General features: G+C 42.8%; 1 protein-coding gene across 5 annotated transcripts in view; it reads left to right on the top strand.

Moving 5' to 3' along the window:
• RASGRF2 (Ras protein specific guanine nucleotide releasing factor 2) overlaps positions 1-22,315 on the top strand; it is a 260,971-nt gene extending 238,656 nt beyond the window's left edge. For 4 of the 5 annotated variants that reach the window (XM_006065110.4, XM_006065111.4, XM_006065112.4 and 1 more), the window contains 6 exons: positions 2,899-2,983; positions 6,798-6,995; positions 12,288-12,367; positions 13,980-14,097; positions 14,667-14,735; positions 17,733-22,315. In XM_006065110.4, coding sequence (XP_006065172.3) covers positions 2,899-2,983; positions 6,798-6,995; positions 12,288-12,367; positions 13,980-14,097; positions 14,667-14,735; positions 17,733-17,825 — 643 coding nt within the window. In that variant the 3' untranslated portion in view covers positions 17,826-22,315. The remainder of the gene's footprint in view (positions 1-2,898; positions 2,984-6,797; positions 6,996-12,287; positions 12,368-13,979; positions 14,098-14,666; positions 14,736-17,732) is intronic. The other variant, XR_006553204.2, reaches the window with a different exon arrangement.
• Positions 22,316-23,608: the final 1,293 nt, after the last annotated feature.

Below are 23,608 nucleotides of genomic sequence, written 5' to 3'. Positions count from 1 at the left end.
TTTTCATCTTATGATGGTTTGGACCCACTTGAATGTCTTTGGGTTCCAGTTTATGTTGAAAATATCAATACAGAAATATTGGAGACTCTCAAGATGGTCACTCTTATGTTACCGTATGTACTGCAGTTAAACATAGAATGTGAGTTTCTCTGACCACTCACATCCTAATGTTATAGAAACTTTCATGCAGCTGTAACAGTGGTTCTCAGACCTCATGGTGCCTAAAATCATTCGGGAGACTTGTTAAAAAAATGTACATTCAAAAAAAAGAAATGTACATTCCTAGGTGCCTCCCTCAGAGATTCTGATTGTGGTAGGTCTGAGGCCCAAGAAACTTCATTTTCAATGAGAATTCCAGGTAATTCTGTGTGATCCAGGACTATACTTTGAGAAACACGGATGTTGGGTCAATGCCATAAATTCCACATCCGTAAATCTTCAAGTACTGCTGACCATGGCAACTCCACAGCAAGACAGATGCCCAGGACAGTGCTTAGCACAGAGCGCATGTGGAGTGGGTGTGTGCCGAGTGGATGCTGTCACATAACAAGCATCATTGCCTCATGTATAGAGGATGGTGGCTTTTTCAGCCAGCCACCTCCAGCAGTCCTCCAGCAGGTCCACACACAAAGCTTCTGTTTGGACAAATAACAACTGTTGGCCCAAATCCTCTGTGAAGTCATAGCTAAATGGAAGGCAAGGGAGGGGCTGAGCAAGAGGTCTAAGTGTGGTCCATGTCGTGTGTAGAGCAGAGGGCACCCGTGATGATGGAGGCTCTAGCGTAGCAGGATGGGGGTGGTCAGAGTTACAGCTAGGTCAGAGGGGCATAAAGAGCAGGGCTAGGGATGCTCCTGCAGACTTTTCTGTTATACGTTTGTCTTATTTCTCACCTCCTCTTTCAGCACTTGTAGACCTGTCCATGACAGGGTGAAGTAAGTCAGGAAGAGAAAGACAGATATCATATATTAATGCATATATGTGGAATCTAGAAAAATGGTACAGGTGAACTTATTTGGAGGGTAGAGATTGAGACGCAGGTGCAGAGAACAGATGTGGACCCAGAGGGGAGGGGGATGAACTGGGAGATTGGGATTGACATATGTTCTGCCATGTGTATAACAGAGAGCTAGGGGAACCTGCTATATAGCACAGGGAGCTCAGTTAAGTGCTCGATGATGACCTAGAGGGGTGGGGTGGGTGGGGAGGGGGTCCCGGAGGGCGGGCTTGTATGTATACATATAGCTGAATATACATATTCACTTACGTTGTACAGCAGAAACTAACACATCGTGAAGCAACTATACCCCAATAAAAAAAATTAAATAGCATCTGCCATTTAAAAAAAGGAATGTGGCCCCATGGCCGAACAAATGAACCCATTAACTATTTGATGACTTGAGTTAGGAGCCTCTTCGCCTTCCTCCTGACGGCCCTCCTGTGCAATGAGGATTCAGGAGGGAGGGGGCATGACCTCTGTGGAGGAGGAGAAAGGGCAAAGCCTGGACCTTTGTGGCTGACTGTGTTGTGGAGTCTTCCTGGGGCATGTCGCACCTCTCCTCCTGTCCCCTCTGTGCCGCTGTGAACGGGTACCAGTTATTTGCCTCCATGGAGTTAGCACATCTTGTATGCAACGGCCTTGTGGGGCGGGAACAGCAGTACCGTCCACATCACGGGACAAAGGTCGTTGCCCAGGGGCTCAGTCAACGCTTCTGGATTGAGAATGTGTCAGAGTAATTTCATTTTAAGTTATTTTTGGTAGTGCCCTGACAAAATAATTCCTTTATGCTCCAGCTTGATTGTCCCTTGCTTGCTGTGATCCAGTGACCTGCTCATGAATGAAATGAAGAAGCGGGAATGTTATTTAGAAGACAGACTTTCCACCAGGCTGAGCTCCCCCTGCCATAACTGCCTTCCTCAAATGACCAGGCTGCAAAGTGCTAACACTGGTGTTTGTTCTTTTAGCCCTTACCACGTGTACTGTTCTGGGCTCTGGGGAGAGCAAAGGAAAGTCCCTGCCCATGGAATTGACATTCTCCTGGAGAATGTCAGAACAAAGTGGAGGAAAATATGCTGTTGCTGATTAATATTTTTGGTAGTGATGAATTTTTTGAGCCTTCTGCTAAGCCTTAAGATTTTTTAAGCTGATCCAGGGGAAATGGTCTTGGTTTCTGAGTTAGTACTTAGCCTCTTTATTCCTCTTGTCATTGTTTTCCAATTTCAGAGAAGCCTTTATTATGATCCTAATAGGGACCCAGTTGCAAACACTTATCCCCTGGAGAAGGAAATGGCAACCCACTCCAGTATTCTTGCCTGGAGAATCCCATGGACAGAGGAGCCTGGCGGGCTACAGTCCATGAAGTTGCAAAGAGTTGGACACGACTGAGTGACTATCACTCACTCACTCTAAACATTTATAAGAGAAAGCTGAAAACCAAAAAATCTCTTTCTTTTTGGCATCCAGTGGTGAAACAGTAGAATTGGGCTAAAATTCATTTGAGATGAAGCAGCAGCAGTTGAGCAGTGTCAAGTTTAATTTATATAATATTCATAATAGTTATTCAGGACCATACTGCTAAGTCACTTCAGTCGTGTCTGACTCTGTGCGACCCCAGAGACAGCAGCCCACCAGACTCCCCCGTCCCTGGGACTCTCCAGGCAAGAACACTGGAGTGGGTTGCCATTTCCTTCTCCAATGCATGTAAGTGAAAAGTGAAAGTGAAGTCGCTCAGTCGTGTCCGACTCCTAGCGACCCCATGGACTGCAGCCTACTAGGTTCCTCCATCCATGGGATTTTCCAGGCAAGAGTACTGGAGTGGGATGCCATTGCCTTCTCCAATTCAGAACCATAGATACCCTTAAAAAACTTAATTGATTTTGTGTTTTGCTTTGAACTTTCAGAGAATTTCTTGGGCAGGGGTGGATGAAGCTGGATAAAAATGAAAGAACACCGTACATTATGAAAACCAGCCAACACTTCAATGATGTGAGTAACCATAACAATGAAACCTTGTGCCGGAGTGTTACAGGAAGATGAGTATCAGGGACTTCAGACTCCTTCTCTAAATTAAAGGAAGTCTGCCACTCACTTCTACAGCAAAATTGATGGAATGTTAAAAAATAAGCTTAAATCTCTTCTATGAGTTGTAATAATGATGTGATAACTTCCAGTTACCTTTCAGTCCTAAGAGGTTCACTTTGATGATACACACATCCCATGAATGCTTAGTGATGCATAGGTGGTGGTGTTCAATTGCTGAGTTGTGTCCAACTCTTTGTGACCTCATGAACTGTACCCTTCCAGGCTCTCTGTCCTCCAGTATCTCCCAGATTTTGCTCAAATTCATGTCCACTGAGTCAGTGATGCCATTCAACCATCACCTCCTCTCCCACCCGCTTCTCTTCCTGCCCTCAATCTTTCCCAGCATCAGGGTTCTTTCCAATGAATCAGCTCTTTACATCAAGTGGCCAAAGTACTGGAGCTTCAGCTTCAGCATCAGTCCTTCCAATGAATATTTGGGGTTGATTTCCTTTAGGATTGACTGGTTTCATCTCTTTGGAGCCCAAGGGACTCTCAAGCATAGGTCGTTGCTTTATTTTTATCATGGTCGTCATTACTTCATGGTCGTAGATCGACTAATTCTGACTGCACTTTGTCACAGGTGGTGCTGGTGATAGTAAGGCTGTTTGGGTACAGTTCTTCTTCGTTATTACTGAACGTTCAGTACATTCCAGGGTGGGAAGGGACCTCTTTCATAATCACAGTGCTTCTGAGGCTGTGTGCAGTGGTTACCAGCTGTCGGTTCGTCTCCTCTATTCTTCTGCAGCAGTAAGATGGAGTTGCTTTTATACCCTCCAACTACCTGTTGGTGCTGTTCTAATGGTCTTAGTCCTGTGGAAGAACCACAGATGTTGGAGTATCTTCAGGTCTATGCGGGCAAAGGGAAGGCTACCGTTTCAATTCTATTAAACTATAGTAAAAGGGATAATGGTAATTAAAAAAAAAAAAAAAGACTGCCAGGGACCCTGTAGGTAAATTAGTAAATGATTCAGAATCAAAATACAAAACCGTGCAAATTCTCAGTACAGTTTTTCTGTTTTCTGAGGGTACATGTGTGTTAGATGTTATCACATAATGAGCATCAATGCAGCTGCTTCCTAAAGGATAGGACACATGACCTGTTTGGATCACTCTCTGAGAAACAGAGGCCCTGCTGTGGACCATAAACCTTTTTTTTTTTTTTTTGCCTGTGTTGTACATACACTTGGGATGTAATGCCTCTTAAATCAGAGGTTCAGATTGTGGGTCCCAAACTGTGTGTGCCAGGCTCCAGACCCACAAGTCTCTACTTAAAATAACTTGATTGGCCACTGTGTCCAGATTGCATGTAGAACTCATCACCAGCCCTTCCCAGACCTGCCAAACCTGCTTTTTCATCTTATTCTGTATTCTTGGTCATGGGTAATGGCCCTGCCAGCCACTCACTCACTCAACCTTGGGGTCTTCCCCACCCTGCTCACCCCTCAGGATACCAGTGAGCCCTAAGTCTACCCATGTCTCGGGTCCTTCTTTCCCCTCCTTTCCTATGGCCATAACCTTGATCTGGCCTTTCATTCTCTTCTCCATGAGCTCCTAACTCACCAATCCCCACCCCCACGCCATCTCGCTGCCACCCAACCCTTTCTTCACACAGTGTCACAGAAATAACTTCTAAGGCCCATCGAATTGTAATCCTGTCTGTGATGACATTTTGTCCATGGCCTTTCCTCTCGCCTTCTTGATTTGGCCGCAGCCTCTCAGCCTGGCCTGCAGGAGCCTGCCCACCTGTCGTCCTTGTCTCTCACGGTCCCCCGAGCTCCTCACACAACTGTCCGGCCAGGTCCCCCACGCCACCACACCTTCTCTCCCTGTCCCTTTGCAGATGCTCAGATGGGAGACAGTGGCTCCTCCTACTCCTCTTTCAGGGTTCAGGGCCAGGGCGGGCATGACCTGTTTCCAGAAGCCAGCATCTGTCCCACGCTGCCTCCAATTCTCAAGCTGCCCCCACCCCCACCCTTAGCTTTGCCTCTCACTGTGTGATATTTACTTGAGTCTGTCTGACTTCCCCTCACCTTCCCTCCTAACCAGGCCTAACCAGGCCCAGCACCCTAAGGTCAGGGAGACTGATTTATTTGTTTTTCCCATTCTCACAACCTAAAAGAATGCCTAGTCCTTAGTAGGTGCTCATTACAAAATAACTTATCAATGAATATGCACATGTGGAGACCCTGTGACCTAAGATGCTCGTGTTTGGGCTCAGTCATGTCTCCGACTCTCTGCAACCCCAAGGACTGTGGCCCACCAGGCTCCTCTGTCCATCTCTCAGGCAAGAATACTGGAGTGGGTTGCCATTCCCCTCTCCAGGGGATTCTCCCAAACCAGGATTGAACCTGCATCTCCTCCTTTGGCAGATGGATTTTGTTTTTGTTTTTTTTTTTTAATTCACTGAGCCACCTGGGAAGCCCATGACCTAAAATACCTATGGAATTATCAAAGAATGGGTGTACTCATCAGATTTAGTGTATGGATAGGAGATTATGGATCTTTTATTCCCCTTGTTAGTTATCAATCCAATTCTATCCTTTTCCTTTCCATTTTCTAAGTCTTAAGCATCTTAAGGTGCCTCTTTTTTCTCTTGGCTTTAACTAATAGGGGATTCCCTAATAGCTCAGTTGGTAAAGAATCCACCTGCAATGCAGGAGACCCTGGTTTGATTCCCGGGTTGGGAAGATCCACTGGAGAAGGGATAGGCTACCCACTCCAGTATTCTTGGGCTTCCCTTGTGGCTCAGCTGGTAAAGAATCCACCTGCAATGTGGGAGACCTGGGTTCGATCCCGGGGGTGGGAAAATCCCCTGGAGAAGGGAAAGGCTACCCACTGCAGTATTCTGGCCTGGAGAATTCCATGGACTATAAAGTCCATGGGGTCGCAAACAGTCAGACACGGCTGAGCGACTTGCACTTGCCCTTAACTATTAGAGTTATAGCGCTTAGCTTTGAAACTGTAGGTCCCTTTCACTGCTGGTGGAAAAAAAAATCAGCAAGAAGGTGAAAATGTTCTCTTCCCCTGCACGAAGCGTTTCTGGTTTGAGAGTTGGTAGGTTAGAATTTGATTTGATTGGAGGGAAATGTGTTTTCTTTCTCTGTGATGGTTGAGGTTTCTAGAGTGACTATCCCCACGTTGTTGGGACCCAGGGAACATGGGGAGAGGCCCCAAGAATTGAAACCTTTGATCTGCAAAGGCTGCCATTCCTCAGGGGAATAGCTCATCCTATGCCTTTCTTTCAATAATTTTTGGAAATGACTTCTTCATCAAAATTACTGATTAACAAAAATCACCTCTTCCCCCATCAAGATGATCCCAAACAGTTCCTTTCTTCACTCTCAGAATGAGCATGATTACTGTTAATAATGTTAATAATAATAATGTTATTATTACAGACTTTAGTCTCTTCAGAATCTGGATCTACAACGGACCATGTCCCAAAGGAGAAATCACAAATATGTACTTGTCAGTTCACTCAGGGCAAATTCTGTTGTACCTCCTCCTGAGGAAAATATACATTAATAAACACTTATACATTAATACCTTTCATTGAAAAACTAAGACTCAGTTAAGCCACTCAGAAACAAAGATGAACCATGACCTCGCATCCCTTGACCCTTGCTTTCCTGACGTTCCTGTAGGTGATTTGGGTACTGTCCCTGCATGAATGGCTTTGGCTCTTAGCTGGCCTCTCTTGGCTTTTCCATTGTCTCAGATGAGTAACCTGGTGGCCTCCCAGATCATGAATTACGCGGATGTCACCTCCCGAGCCAACACCATCGAGAAGTGGGTGGCGGTGGCGGACATCTGCCGGTGCCTGCACAACTACAACGGCGTGCTGGAAATCACCTCAGCCTTAAACAGAAGTGCCATCTACCGGCTGAAGAAGACCTGGGCCAAGGTGTCCAAGCAGGTGAGCGCCAGCGGGCGACACCTCCCGCTGCCGGGAGGAGGAGAGTCTGGGAGACCAGCGCCAAGATAAATATTAGTGATTAGGAAATAATTAGCTGAAATGAGCAGCTCCGTTGGCAAAGAAAGGTGCCAACATGGGTGATTACTGTGTTCTTACCACTTAATTGATTCCTCTCATGCGTGTTTCTAAATGGTTAATTTAAGGAGGGGAAATACAAACCAAAATATTCATTATAACATGTTTGGGGACATCTTCAGACACTGTGGTTGACAGTTAGGAGCTGTTCACTGAATTGTTTAGGGAGGGCACATTGACTCCGGGTGAGCACAGTCATGTCTCTGGATCCATTCTTTGTCCCTCAAGGTAAAGGTACAAGTACCTTAGGGCCAGAGACCAGGGACGGAGGGCCTCTGTGTTCACCTTTTTATTTGTCATTCTTGTAGTCAGGTTGTTGCATAATGACATGGGTGTGAAGAGATATAACTTTCTTAATTTTCTCTTAATTGGGCTCAGCTTGTTCATGCTTTTTGCTTTCATTCAGATAATTTGAAGATTCGAGTGACATCACCATTTTCCTCCTGGTCTTCGCCATGGTGTCCGTGGATGTCGGGTGTTGGGGAGGGCTTCTCTGGGCTCGTGGGAGGCTGTGTGCCCCCACTGATTCCCTGTTGGGTACAAGCCACTGTGAATTGCCTGTGCCTGGTGTTCGGATGGCAAGCCTACCCCATCAGGAACATGGCATGGTTATTGTACCCAGGGAGCTTGGCTGATCTCACCTCAGCTCTCACTGGCGCTGCTGATTCTCTGAGGTGGGGTGTGTATCACCTCTACTACAGGCTGCCCTCCCCCTTGCTGATCCCTGGTGGGCAGGCTAACTCTTCTTTACAATTAATAAATAACTTGTTTGACCCTCTCAAAGGGTGTTGGGGGAATTTTCTAGGCTCCTCTGTGTTCTGTGGGTACCAGAGGCTAGGAGTGTCTTGCCAGGGCCTCTCTGCATATCCTTCTTCCACAGACCACTATTCCCGCCTAATTATGGTTGCCTAGAGTTGGTGAGGGGCGTCTTCAGGGCGCCCACCTCCAGGGTTTCAGGCAGGAAGAAGAGCATATATTCTGTGACATTTCCTCAAAACTATCTGGTTTCTGTTGCTCCTGAGAGTTCAGTCCCCTCTCAGAGACACCACTTCTTACTCTATTCTATCTTCTTTTCTCTCTCCAAGCCTTTTAAATTCCTCCCTGTGTAGCAAGAAACCAAGCCTAAGCTATATCTTTTATTCCCTTCCCCACCATTCCTTAGAAAAAATGGAGTGCTTTGAGAATCTCAAATTTGGCCCCTAGAACTAGCGGACTCTTCTTCTATGAAAAAAGCCTTGCAAATAATATCCACAGCTTTTTAAAAAACTGTTTAAAAAAAACTTTTAATGTTGAGATCTTTGTAGGTTCATATGCAATTGTAAGAAATAGTAGAAATCCCCTCCACCCTCCACCCAGTGTCCCCAGTGGTTACGTCTTGTGTAACTATAGACAGTATCACAACCGCAAAATTAACCATTGGTACCATCCACCAGCCTTATTCAGACTTCATTTGTTCCACCTGTACTCACGTGTGTGTGTACATGTGTGTGTTTACTTTTACGTGCCTTTATTACAGGGGTAGATTCACTACAGTCAAGAGATTGAACAGTTCTATCACCAGGATACCTCCTGCCACCCTTTCATAGCCACAACCACCTTCCTCCCTCTCGCTCCCTAACTCCTGGCAACCACAGATCTGTTTTCTATCTCTATAATTTTGTAATGTCAAAAATGTTATATAAATGGAATCATATAGTATATGACATTTTGAGATTGCCTTTTTTTTTTAATTCAGCCTAGCTCCTTTGCGATCTGTTCAAGTTGTTACACATATCAGTACTTAGTTCCTTATTTGGTTTAACCATTCACCCCTTGAAGAACATCTGGGTTGTTTTTAGTTTTAGCTATTACAAATGCAATGGCAGCCCACTCCAGTCCTCTTGCCTGGAAAATCCCATGGACGGAGGAGCCTGGAGGGCTGCAGTCCATGGGGTCACTGAGGGTCGGACACGACTGAGCGACTTCACTTTCAATTTTCACTTTCATGCATTGGAGAAGGAAATGGCAACCCACTCCAGTGTTCTTGCCTGGAGAATCCCAGGGACGGGGGAGCCTGGTGGGCTGCCGTCTATGGGGTCGCATAGAGTCGGAGATGGCTGAAGTGACTTAGTATAGCATTACAAATGAGGCTTCCCTGGTGGCTCAGACGGAAAAGCGTCTGCCTGCAATGTGGGAGACCCGGGTTCAATTCCTGGGTCGGGAAGATCCCCTGGAGAAGGCAGTGGCAACCCACTCCAGCACTCTTGCCTGGAAAATCCCATGGACAGAGGAGCCTGATAAGCTACAGTCCATGGGGTCGCAAAGAGTCGGACACGACTGAGCGACTTCACTTTCATTTTATTACAAATGAAGCTGCTGTGAATATTCATGTGTAGGTTTTGTGTGACTATAACGTTTCATTTCTCTAGGATAAATGCCATAGAGTGCAGTCGCTAGATCATATGGTAATTGTGCATTGAGTTTCATAAGAAACTGCCAGAGTCTTTTCTAGCGAGGTTGTACCATTTTACATTCCTCTCGAGAAGGTATGAATGAACCAGTTTCTCTACATTCCTATCAGCACTTGGTGCTGTCACTGTTTTTAATTTTAGCTGTTTTGATATTTCATCACTGTTTTAATTTGCATTTGCTAACGGCTAATAATGGTAAACATCTTTTCACGTGCTTGTTTGCATCTTCAGCAAAATGTCTGTTCATGTTTTCAGATCCGTTTTTAATTAGGTTCTTTGGGTTTTTTTTATCTTTGAGATTTGAGTTCTTTCTAGACTCCTCTCACTTTATTCTTCTCTTTCAAAATTTTAGCTACCCTAGATGCTGTGACCTTCATATACATTTTAGAATAAAAACTGTCTTAAAAACTTAGCTGAGATTTCCATTGGAATTCCATTCAGTTCAGTTCAGTTCAGAGGCACTCAGTTGTGTCCAACTCTTTGCGACCCCGTGAATCGCAGCACGCCAGGCCTCCCTGTCCATCACAAACTCCTAGAGTCCACCCAAACTCATGTCCTTTGAGTCGGTGATGCCATCCAGCCACCTTTGAGTCGGTGATGCCATCCAGCCATCTCATCCTCTGTCGTCCCCTTCTCCTCTTCTCCTCCTGCCCCCAATCCCTCCTAGCATCAGTCTTTTCCAGTGAGTCAACTCTTCGCATGAGGTGGCCAAAGTATTGGAGTTTCAGCTTCAGCATCAGTCCTTCCATTAAATCAGTCAATTTGGGGAGAATTGACATCTTTACTATATTGACTCTTCCAGTCCATAAACACAATTTTTCTCACTAGTCTTTAGATTTTCTTTGAATTCTTAAATCAACATTTGAAATCTCCAACATATAAGTCCTGTATATATTTCATTAGATTTATGCCTAAATATTTCATTTTCATTGGAGATATTTTAAATGTAATTGTGGTTTTAACTTGGGTTTCCATGTATTCATTGTTAATATATACAAATGTAATTGATTTTCCTCTGTTCTTATATCTGTAATGTTGCTGAACTCACTGTTATTCCTTGGGACTTTTCTATAGATTCCGTGGGATTTTCTACATAGGCAGTTATGTCAGTTGTTTATTTCCAATTTATATGCCTTTTATTTCCTTTTCTTGCCTTCTTGCTCTGGCTAGACTTTCCAATGCTATGTTGAATATGATAGTAAGAAAGAACATTCATTCGTATTCTTGACCTTGGGGTGAAAGCTTTCAGTTTTTCACCATTAAGGACAATGTTAACTATATGTTTTTTGTAAATGCTTTTTTATAAAGTTGAGGAAGCTACCCTCTCTTCCTAGTTTTTGAGAGATTTTATGACAAGTGGGTATTGGAATACTATTTTTTAAATAGACTTCAAAAAGCTATATCAGAATCCAAAACCTGGACACTGATGCCTTTGTCATGGCTGGGTCACCTCATGCGAAGAGTTGACTCATTGGAAAAGACTCTGATGCTGGGAGGGATTGGGGGCAGGAGAAGAAGGGGACGACAGAGGATGAGATGGCTGCATGGCATCACCGACTCGATGGACATGAGTTTGAGTGAACTCCGGGAGTTTGTGATGGACAAGGAGGCCTGGCGTGCTGCGATTCATGGGGTCGCAAAGAGTTGGACACAACTGAGCAACTGAACTGAACTGAAGGCAGCGGTTGCCTCAGCCATTGGGCACTGGATGCAAAGAGCCTATTATCTTGTCATACATGCCACACTTCATCAGGGTCAGCAGGTCACTCCTCTGCCTGTTCTTTTCTGCATTCTGTTTCTTTTTTCCTCTGAAGTTGGCACCTCATTAAATCTTCTTTAGGCCTTCACTGTGGTTAACTTAAGCAATCTTCATGTCTTTGGCAGGATGCAAGGTTAGGAATAACTGAACTGACTATGGAATAGAGATGATAAGGCAGATGTTGAAATTATTTTTAAAAATTTGAATATATTACTTGTAGAGACATTAAATAGAAGCTACCATTTCAGTCACATATACAGATCACTCAAAGCAGCTTTCTTGTGAATAATGGGCTATACTCGAGGACCCAGTGCTTCAGACCTGTCATAGGCGGGGCCTGGTCGCAGAAATGCCCTGCTTCGGTCGCTTTTGTTAATATCACCAGCTGTGTAGCTGTCTTTTCTGCAGAACTGAGTCTAGTCTGGGAAACATCCAAAAGGCCTGGTAGAATATGTTCTCTGAAGCCCACCAAATTTGGTCTGTGGCTGTAGGACAGTTATTTCTGCAGCTTCTTTGAGGGAAGGGCCAGCCAGGGACCAGGCAGGAGGCCTGCCCAACCCCCCAACCCTCCACCGCTGTTCAAGCCATGCTGGCTGTCTTTTCCCAGAGCCCTCAGGAACCAGGATGGGAAGGTAGCCCTCTGAGTCACTCTGGAAGCTCTCATAGTGCCTTGAAGCTCCTCTCTAGACTGAGACAGAGTTGTCTGAGGAGCCTCACTCTCAGCTTCATTCCAGATGCTTCTCACAACCAAGCTGCCTGGATGTGGGTAATACCGGGAGTGAGTCTTTATCTCCAAGGCTCACCCTACCATTCTCCATTTCTCTAGAAGAACCTTTAGACCAATGTCATCAGCAACTGTATTTCTTGGTAAATACTAATTATTCTTTTCTAATAAATTGATGAAGATAGGGGTATTTTCATGACATACTGTTATTTGTTTCCTTCTAGACAAAAGCTCTAATGGACAAGCTTCAGAAGACTGTTTCGTCTGAAGGAAGATTTAAAAACCTCAGAGAAACCCTTAAAAAGTATGTCTATTTTGTTAAATTATTCATAATTCAGAAGTGTATTTATACAATTTTTATAGTATACAAATAGTGGCCTACCTCATACTTTGCTTTGAAAAGAAAACCAAATGGGACACAACTTCCATCATCAGGTGTTTTTCTGATTTTCCTTTTCATTTGGAATACCACGCATGTAGTAAGTGTCATGGATATATTCATGGTATGCAGAGCATTCCAAATAAGAAGAAAATGTCACCATAGTAAATCTTACTATATTTTACTATAAAAAGTTTCTTTATTTGGTATTTCCTAATCTAAATACACTGATTTCCTGTGATTCTTTATTTGAATATTCCAGTCCCTGTTGCTTTTGTTTGTTATTTTTGGCTTTTTATTGCTGGATCATTTTCTTGTTCTTCAGACACACAGAGAGAGGGAGGGAGAACAGAGGATATCCTCCTGCAATTAGTTTTCTTATGACCTGCCACATGGACTTCACTTACTCTGGAAAATTTTGTCCTGTGATGCCATGACAGAAAGAAAGACTTAAAGTAACAACAATAGTATAAGAACTATTTACTGAAGACTGAATAAATGATAGACTCTATGCTAAGTGTTTGATGTGTTTTATTTAAGCCTCATAGAAAACTAGAGATAAAAGTTTCATTGTCTCCATTTTACAGACAAGGAAACTGCAGTTCAGAGAGTTTGCCCACCACCACTTAGGAAGTAGGCAAGTGGGGACTCAAACTCAGTTCCCCCTGCATTAAAAGGCCGTGTTCTCAACCTCTAGACTCTGAGAATGCACCTTCCAAACAAAGAAGGTCTCACTTTAGTGTGCAGGTGTGATATTAATCTCCACCTTCTAAGACATTTAAATACTAACTAAAACAGAAAACAAGTTTTACAAGTTCTAGTCACATTGATTTTTCCACCCACTTCTTCAAGGTTGAATGTTTGCACTTAAATGAGGTGAGGGCATGGGGTTTCCTACATGCTTTTACGTCCCTAACGGTGTGGCCATTGGACAAGCACTGCAGGCAAATGCTTGGAGAAGGCAATGGCAAGCCACTCCAGTACTCTTGCCTAGAAAATCCCATGGATGGAGGAACCTGGTAGGCTGCAGTCCATGGGGTTGCTGCAAGTCAGACGCGACTGAGCGACTTCACTTTCACTTTTCACTTTCACACAATGGAGAAGGCAATGGCAACCCACTCCAGTGTTCTTGCCTAGAGAATCCCAGGGATGGCAGGGCCTGGTGGGCTGCCGTCTATGGGGTCGCACAGAGTCGGACATGACTGAAGCGACTTAGCAGCAGCAGCAGCAGCAGCAACAGGCAAATGCTACAAGCAAGTCGCATTAGCAAATGTTTTGTATTTGTCTATAAGACATCCTGTTGTTTGAAGTACCACTGTCTCAAACACATAGTAAAGCATGAGCTGTAATTTTGTATCACACTCTATTGTAAGACATAATTAAACCTCTGCATATTATGAGCATGCTTCTGAAGATGGAATTAAAAGAGTTTTTTTTCTTCAGGAGGGGAGCAGCACAGCTGCTTCCTGTTGAAACGGGGGAGGTGGGTGGACACCTGTGTGAATGAGCTTGTGAACAGTGCCTCTTGTTCTTTCAGTTGTAACCCCCCTGCTGTTCCTTATCTGGGGATGTACCTGACAGACCTGGCGTTTATTGAAGAAGGAACACCAAACTTTACTGAGGAAGGCCTTGTCAATTTCTCCAAGATGAGAATGGTGGGTTCGAGTTTTGTGTAAGCAGCCTGTCTTGGTGACCTCAGTGGGTTATAGAGAAGAGGCTATATTATGGAAGAGTGACTGTTTGCTTTTTCATCTTGACCTTTTTATCCGACACTGGGTCTGATACCTGATGTTGGCTGATTCAGGAGATTTTCACAGTCCTCTTTCAGCTGGCAGTCTAGACAAAGAGGGTGGGGAATAAAGCCGCAGGGATGACTTTCTGAGACTAAGCAGTGATAGACAGATGCTGAAGGCTTCTTGTTGGACAGCTGGGTTCTGAGCACTTAAAAGTGAGGAGCCCATGGACACTAGCACCCCATGCCTGTCACCTGAGGATACCCCGTGCCAGGTGTTTCCCTGATTGGGAATTCAGTATCTTCTTGCTGTTAGGGTTTCTTGTGGCTCATTGAAGGCAAAAAAGCCCTAGGGCTAGGTCATGATGGAGCAGGGCTCCAGGTACCTCATTGGATGGAGTAAGGGACTGACTGCTCTGGGACAGGCTCCCACAATACTGTGCTGCAACCCAGGGCAATGCTTATGCTTTGCTTCTGTTGTTCCTCCATCAGATATCACACATCATCAGAGAGATACGCCAGTTCCAGCAGACTTCCTATCGAATCGATCATCAGCCAAAGGTAATCTTGTATGGTTGTCAGGGAACTTGAAGAAGAAAAAAGTGGAAGTTAGTTAATTGGAAACAGCAGTAGAGTAGACCAATAATACCAAAAGCTAACTCAAGAAAAGACCAAAAAGACAGACAAACCTTTGGTAACTCTGATTAAGAAAAACAAGAAAGAAAGCAAAAAGAATATCAGTTCATTATCAAAGTCTATCTATTTTATATCCAGTATTTCTTGTGAAGCTGTCCACACCACCACCACCACCCCTGGTCCAAGCTACCAATATCTGGTACCTGCTGTACTGAATGCAAATCCATTCTACAAATTTACAGCCAAATAGGACTCTCTGAAATACACAGTGGGAGTTATTTGCCCCTTGCATAAAATATTTTATTGGCTTATCTTTGCTCTTAGGCTAAGGAAAGAAAAAATTTTTGATATATCCTAGAAATCTTGCATTATGTGGTCCCTACTCATCTTTCAAGATTCATCTCATGTCTTTATCCCCTTCTTCTCTCCATCCCAACAATAACTGATGTTTATTACCTTTTTCTTTCATCCTTTTCTTTCTTTCCTTTCCTCTTTTCTTCCTTTCTTTTTTTTCATTTTGTAATAGATGTTATTTTTTAGAATCATTTTAGCTTTACAGAAAAATTGAAATGGTAAGATAGAAGATTCCCATTTAACACACAGTTCATCATCCCTGTTATTTCATGGAACTTGACATACTTATTATGAAACTCATAAGGAAGCTTTGATAGGCAAAAAAAAATGGTAAGAACTTTTTGAAAAATAAGAAGAGTAAGGGAGAGCCTTCCCTACCAGATACAGACACTAACACTGCAGTGAATAGAAGAGGACTATCTTGGCAGAGGAATACAAACTCAGTGGAGTAGGATAAAGTCCAGATGCAGATTTTGTCTATATGAAAATTTAATATGGGATAAAGGAGACATTTAAAGAAAGTGACAGAAACTGACCATTGTGTAAATGAAATAGGGATTTTGGTTCTCCATCTTATACTATTCAAAAAATAAATTCCAGATGAATTCACTACCTTATTATAAAAAGAAACATTACATTATTTTAATGAAATAATATAGGACAAAATATTCATGATCTTTGGATTTGAAAGACCTTCTTAAACACAGAATGCGAAAGCTATAGAAGATGAGATTGATAAAGTTTGCTGAATCAAAATCTAAAACTTCTATTTGACAAAGGGCAATTGTTTAAAAAGTCAGAGTACAAGCAGTAGACTAGGAGACAATGTTTGTAACATAAAAAACAAAGATACAGAATAAAATTATTCCTATAAATTAAAAAAATATTCCTATAAATCTATAAGAAAAATCATAAACTACACAATATTGACAAAGCTATAAACAGGTGATTCACAGAAGAAGAAACAAAAATGTCCAATACATATTTGGAGAATGTTCAACTTCACTAATAAGAAAAATACAAATTACAAAGCATCATTATCAGCTATCAGACAGACAAATTTTTAAAATATTGTTAACAGCAAACATGAGTTAGGATATGGGATAACAGATACTCTCTGTACTATAGGCATAACAGTTTTGGAGGTTATTTTATATATTTTTTTTTTATTAAAAATTGATATACCAAGTAACCAGAATTCTCATACATTGCTGGTGAGAATAACATGGTACAACCTGTTTGGAAAAGTGCGTCCTTTGGAGGTTTCTGAAAATGTTAAATATGCATATTTAACTTAAATACCTTATGACCCAGGTATTTATCCAAGGAGGAAGTGAAAACATGCTCACAAAAAGTCTCGCATAAGATGTTGATGGCATTTCTTAATAATAGCCAAAAATTGGAAACAGCCCAGGTGTCCATAAACAGATGAATGGATAAACAAATTGTGGTGTATTTATACAGTGGACCACTACTCAGCAGTAGAAGATGACAACCAGTGAAACACACCACAACACAGATGAGTCTCAGCACATAATGCAGAGTAGAAGAAACCAGACACAGACGAGTACCTACTGTGTGATTCCACTTACATGAAGTTCTAGAGCAGACAGGACTAACACGTGGTGATAGAAATCAGAGCAGCGATCGCTTCTGGCAGTAGGTTAATGGGGAAGCTGCATGAGTGAACTTTCTGGGGTGATGAAATTATCCTCTAGCATGCTACATATGTAGCTTGATTGTTATTGTTTAGTCACTAAGTCGTGTCCAACTCTTTGCAACCTCATGGACTGTATCCCTCCAGGCTCCTCCATCCATGGGATTTCCCAAGGAAAAATACTGGAGTGGGTTGCTATTTCCTTCTCCAGATATATAAGTCACATGGGCATTTACTTTTGTCAAAACTAATCAAAGTATTTAATTTTACTTATATCTGCTATCTCTCAGTAAAAATAAAGAGATATTTTTATGGTGCTGACCCCTGTTCTAACCTGTTCATTTCCGTGTCCTTTCATTTCATTTCTGGTGTGGAACCATTCATGTGTGAGGACTAGGGAGTATGCTAACAAGGACTTCACCGTAACTTTGTGTCATAGTGAAATATTGATGGCAACCCATCAATATGAGATCATTAAATAAACTCTGATATGTCGCACTTGTAATACAGCACAGCAGTGAGAGCTCTTTGTATGACATGAGGAGCACTCCACAACTTCTAGTCTGATGAAAGCAGAATAAAATATACCCTTGTGATACCACGTATTAGAGGAAAAATGATTTCTGTAAGTACGTGGTAATGTCTGGAAAGATACTGAAAAATATCTGGGAGAATACAAGCCAACTGGTAACAGTGGTGCTTCTTGAGGGCAGTGCTAGGGTAGGGAGTGAAGAGGGGAACAGAGACTTTTTTTATATATACAGTCAGAATATATTCCTAATGTTTTTTAGTTACATAAAGTATTTCAGTGCTTGGGAGAAAATGTTGAATTGTGTCAGGCTCCATTCAGAAAATGTACATCTGGTGTTGTGAAGGAACTCAAAGCGGGTTTCTTCTTCTTTCTTCTCCAGGTCACTCAGTACTTGCTTGACAAAGCCCTCATCATAGATGAAGATACGCTGTATGAGCTGTCACTAAAAATTGAACCTCGGCTCCCTGCTTGATGATCTGACCTTGCCCCGCATCCGTGGAATTTTCATGGAAAGCAGAGCGGACAGAACTGTGCATGCCATGCCTCCCGCAGTGCTGAGAGGACAGGGGGATGGAGACAAAGCCAGTCTCCTCTGTTCCCCAAAGATGACGGAGCCAAACCAGAATTCTGTCTCCAGCCAGGGAAGCCCAGCTGGTTGGGATCAAGGATAGATGCTTCAGACTTGGGTGGGAAGCTGAAGAGAGTGGTGTTTGGTAAACTGAGGGCACATTTGCATGAGGGAGTATAAACTGGGAGGTGCTGGTAGCCATTTTAAAGAAGCAGGTTAAGAAGGGGAATTTCAAATTCTGCCCCGTGTTCTGTTAAGAACTCAGGGACAAAGGTCCATGAAAAGGCTTGTGATGTTTCACTGGCACTTAACTGGCCTGGGGCACCTCCCAGTTTTCTCCTAGGATTTAACTGCTTCTCTTACATTTCCTTTGTTACAGGCTTCCAGAAGAGCCGAGGCTGTCTCATAGGGATGGGCCAACACATAAGCAATTTCAGTCCTCAGCATGTGCATGGTTCTCAGTGCATCATAGATATTTATATTGGAGGAATGGCATGTTCTGAAGCTGCTCTTTCAGTCTTTAAGCAACAGGACAGGAAAGACATGTTGAAAGTTGAATGGATTTGTATGTAACATTTCCATAATTTAAAACCCAATCGCTGTGCCCCCAAAGAGTCCAGCCACGTGGGGGACTTCTTCCTGAGGCTGTGCAGTTCAGGAAATCGATGCCATTGGAGAGGCAGGTGCAGGCTTTGCAAAAAGATGCCCACGTGCCTCACGAACAAAACTGTGGAATACAACAGAAGGCCACCGAGGGGAAGAGTGGGTTTCAGTGCTAAGTGAAAAGATATACTTAAAAATCGTCTCTGCGCCTTTCTGCGCTTCTTTTCATCCCCTCCACCCCCTTGGTTATGTGGGAATCTGTTCTGATTTACAAGAACCATGTTTAGGCTCACTATGAACATTACTTGTGTTTTTTTTTTTAAGTTGTCTAGTGCAGTGGCCCCCAACCTTTTTGGCACCAGGGACCGGTTTCATGGAAGACAATTTTTCCACAGAGTGGGGCAGAGGGAGGGGACTTGGTTTCAGATTGATTACGTGCATTACATTTATCGTGCACTTTATTTCTATTGTTACCACATCAGCCCCACCAAAGATCATCAGGCGTTAGACCTTGGAGGCTGGGGACCCCTGATTTAGTGGGATTTTCTTTTTAAAACCCACCCTTCCATGTGCTATTAGTAGACAGTTCTTCTCCAGTCATCTTTGTTTTTAAATTTTGAGACATTTCTGAGTGAAAATATTATTAAGTATATGGGAAATGGGCCCAAGCACTCATGAGCTCTTGTGTCAGAAAACCAAATGCAGGGGTTCGTCCTCCTACCCTAGGCTGGGAAAGCGACTGTGATTTCCCCAGGATTGTTGGTTATTAAAGAAATAGGGCTAGCTCATGTTCTCGTGTTTACCTCCCTCTTCTCTTCTCAGGGAGACCTCTGCTTTCAAAGAAGAGAAAAGATATTGTTACCTGAGCCTATTGCATCTGGCATTATTTCTTAGAGGCATGAAGCATATTAATGCTGACATTGAAAAAAAATTGATCTTTTTGGCTGCTTTCTCTCTTTGCACTTTAATTATGTTGTTAGAGCTGACAGCTGACTAATAAATTCAACTTACTGGCTCATAAGACCCAGTGGAATTTATAATGTGCCACAGAGGTGAATGTACATTTTTCCTGCATGGTAAGGGCCATCTATGTACATAACTATATAGTGAAATATCAAGTAAGTAAAAGAAAATATTTATAATATTTGAAGACCATTCCAAAAATATTTTCAATAGCTCATATTATCTAACAGGATAGCACTAAACTCAAGGAGGGTGACTTATGGATGCTTAATTTTTCTTTCTTTCTTTTTTTTTTTTTAAATTGCTTGTTTTCTCTCTTTAGTTTCAAATAAAAAGTTGATGCATCTTGATGCATGATAAGAAGCATGAGTTCTTTGGATCCTAACAGTGCATAACTTATTTATTTCTCAGTGTTCAGAAACAAAGTTTGAACTAATATATGTCAGTTGCACCAAGCACCTCAAAGTCTTGCAAAAGAATAAGAAAGTAAAGGTTAACTTTCTTGGTGCAAAGACACAGTTTTGAAAGTGAATTAAAACCAGGACAGATCAGTGAAAAGACCACACAGATAGCAGTTTCAGGCAGAGCAACACGTGGAAATGTTGATATATCAGACTCTGGCCTTACGAGTCTCCAGAGTCTTCCAGAAGGGAGGGTGTGGGTCTGTGGGCCCTATCCCTGGAAGTTTGGACCCTTAATTCTCTGACCCAGTGGTTCCAGAGGCACTGCAGCCGTTCTTATTAGAGAAAAATAGAAACTAGAGGAATTTCCAAATGCTCCTTCCCTTTTGGCATACAGGTTTTCCTCAGCCAGTGACAAAGCCGGCAGGCCTATTTCCCGCAGAATGTTGGAAGAGCGCCCCCTAGCGGTCAACTGTGGGCACTGTCCGTCGTCTCTGCGGACCTTTAAGTATTTTTTTTTGCTGGTTACACACCTTTCCTGCTTCCTAGAGTGGGAAGCCTTTCCACCTCCAAGGGAGTTGCTTTTGATGACCTGCACCATTTCTGGGCCAGCTGGGAGAGGAAAGCCCATTTTTAAAAAGCTCAATTTGGTCACATTTAAAAGCCCCAAGAGCAATTTGTGGTTTCCTTTTGATTCTTTAAAGCACCCATCCTCTTCTGCCTTGCAGGCTCTGTGTGACGGTTGGAATGAGCGCTCCTGGCTGGGTCTGCTTGTATTCTATTACACGAGACCCATTTCTATGAGCAGATAGGAGGTCAGCCTCTAACAGCCAAATAGGGAACACCTGTATTCTTGCAAAATTAACCTAGAAAATCAGAAGTAAAATCCAAGTTCATGCTTTCAGATGAATACTCACATTTTGTACAGTCAATGAAATTATCTTGGGGATTTTACAGGGTGCCTTTGGTGATTAACTCAGACATCCAGTTTTGCTACAAGGACAAGTCTCTTATTTAAGGCAATATATTATGTGACTGATTCAGGCATGAAGTAGAATGTTGTCAATTTTCCTTAGTGTTTCTCTGAAGGAATTTAAAGAGGGAAATTCAAACTTACTGTTGCAGTATTTTCAACTGACTCTCACACCAAGTCCCTATTACTGTTTGTTAAATTTCAGTACAGATGTTGAATAACTTGGCAGAGAAAAATCCATGACGTTCCAGTTTGGAGTGTGTGTGATAATGGACCCACCTCTCTTTTTTTCTCACAGTGTTGTAACAGACAGGACCTAGGGTCAGCAATGATTGGACCGTTTTCAAATCCTTAACTAAAAAGAGTAACGCAATAGGGGGGTTGTTCCCAATAGAATTAAGTTTTATTTTAAATAAAGGATTTAATTTAGCTTTTCTTTTCAAAGGTTGATCTTATTCCCCCTGGAAGGGGTGGGGGGGAAACTTTCCCTTCATTTTAAACCATAAGATTTTTTTAAAACTAGCCTGTGAAGTTTATTATTTTTTCTGCTATTGAATGGTATAAAAGATAATATTTATGGCTAAACAATATAGCTATGCTAATGTCCACAGCCAGAAGGAATAAGTGAATAAGATTCATTTTCACTTCAGAAAGACAACAGATTGTAGCTTTAAATGACTTGATTACTGACACCACTATGTGAATCCTGGTAATAAGACTTGAATCAATGAAATCTAATCAAAGTGTCTTTTCTTGGTATCTGTTAGTGACTTAAAATTAAGGCAGGGAGGAACTAAAGTAGAAAACAACCATCTTGTAGGTATAAATACATGAAAGATCAGAAAATTATTCATCTTGGCTACCATCCCACATGATGTTAACATCAGGGTTGATTTTATTGTACTTGATTGCATTTGCTCAAGAAAAATACTAGTTCTACTAAATGATGTTGAACCACTGTCTTGTTACACCACCATTAATTTTTCTCTGGAAAGGCAGTTGTGAAAGAGCACTGGACTAGGCATCATAGCCCTAGACTCAGATCTACCCAGCTAAAGCTGGGAAGCCTTAGGCCAGTGCTGAAACCTCTCTGATCCTCAGTTTCCTCATCTGTGAAATGGAGTTAACAGTGATGCCCGTGCTGCCTACCTCACAGGCCTGTCATGAGGACAAAGTGGATCCGACTGTAAAGTGCTGTCCAAATGTGAGGTGATGTGATTACCATCCTCATTTCTCTTTTGCAGAGGATTTAAGTGTATTTGTTTGTTATTTGTGTGTGTGATGGACAAACCCATGTATTTCTTGGAGTACTATATTGTTTGTGTCCAGTTACTTTGCACATCTGCTGACATCTGTGACTCCGACAGAGGGGTTTGTGCTGCGGCCTAACACTTGCCAGGTGAGGTGTGGGTTACGCCTGTATGCAAATTAAACTTTGCCTTTTTCAAATTCTCCAAAATCTCCTTAGTCTCTTCATTTGATTGTTTCAGCATTTTTCTATATTGTCTTCTTCATAGCTGTGGGCTCCTTCAGATATTCTTTTACTTCTAAAGTTCAGGGAGGAAAAGGTTTAGAAGAAACCATGTTGCAGGTACTAAAATATCAGAGAATTTGAAGGACCTAGGGCTTCCTAAGTGGCACTAATGGAGAAGAATCCGCCTGCCCATGCAGGAGACTCAAGAGACACAGGTTCGATCCCTGCGTCGGGAAGATCCCCCGAAGGAGGAAATGGCAACTGACTCCACAATTCTTGGTTGAAAAATTCCATGGACAGAGGAGCTTGGGCTAAAGCTTGGACAGTGGGCCAAAGTCCATGAGGTCTCAAAGAGTCGGACACAACTGAGTATGCACGCAAAGATGACATTAAAGGTCTCCTAGCCCCACTGTCTTTCCAGGGTTTACAGCTTTCCCATGCCATCACCAGCCCAGGTTTGATTACCTCCAGGCACACAGAACTCGTTACTCTCCAATCAGCTCTGTTCACCCAATGGCAGCTCATGAACAGGCTGTGGAGAGAAGAGCTACTGAGGTTAGAGGTGGAGGTCTGAGGCTGTGCTCCTCATCTAAAATGGAAGCCTCATATCTGCCCCTGGAATTACTGCAGTGGCTGCATGGAATAATATATATGCAAACACTTCACTTTTGTCCAGTAGATGAAGTTGTCCTAATGTTTAGAGCTGAAGGACACATGATGTTGCTGTTGAGTCCAGGAGAAAACTGAGAAAAGGGAGAATATGGGTCCCTTCTGTCTCGTAGGCTTCCTTTTCCACTTCTGAAATGAGCAATCAGCCTGGTAGGGATTTGAGAACCCATGTTCCTTTCATTTTGTTACTTGGCCGTTCCTCATGGCGTTGACCTTGCCTGCTGGTCAAATCTGGGTCCTGTTATTAATACATCCAGGCTCTAGCCAGATTCAGGAACAGAAAAGAGAATAAGCCCACAACAGGAGGTTTCCTTTATAGCAAGTGATAGGGCACTTACACGCTTCGCTTCTGTTCCCATCCCTGTGACATGAGCTAGCCATGTGAACACCTGGCCACTAGGTATGGAAAGAGCCCCTGAACTTTGAAGGGAATTGGAGAAGATGAGAAGGGAGTATGTGGCCTATGACAGAGATCATAATTTGAAGAATTTTCAGAAATCTGGGATTTCTGTTGAGTTATCTATGGAGGTGGTCACTTCATCATCCCACCTTTATCTTAAGTATGAGGATAACTAGGCCCTCAAAAAAGGGGTGCCACACATTT

This window comes from Bubalus bubalis, chromosome 9 (assembly GCF_019923935.1).
Source record: "Bubalus bubalis isolate 160015118507 breed Murrah chromosome 9, NDDB_SH_1, whole genome shotgun sequence".
Lineage (NCBI taxonomy): Eukaryota > Metazoa > Chordata > Mammalia > Artiodactyla > Bovidae > Bubalus > Bubalus bubalis.
This window is presented reverse-complemented; position numbering and strand designations above follow the sequence as displayed.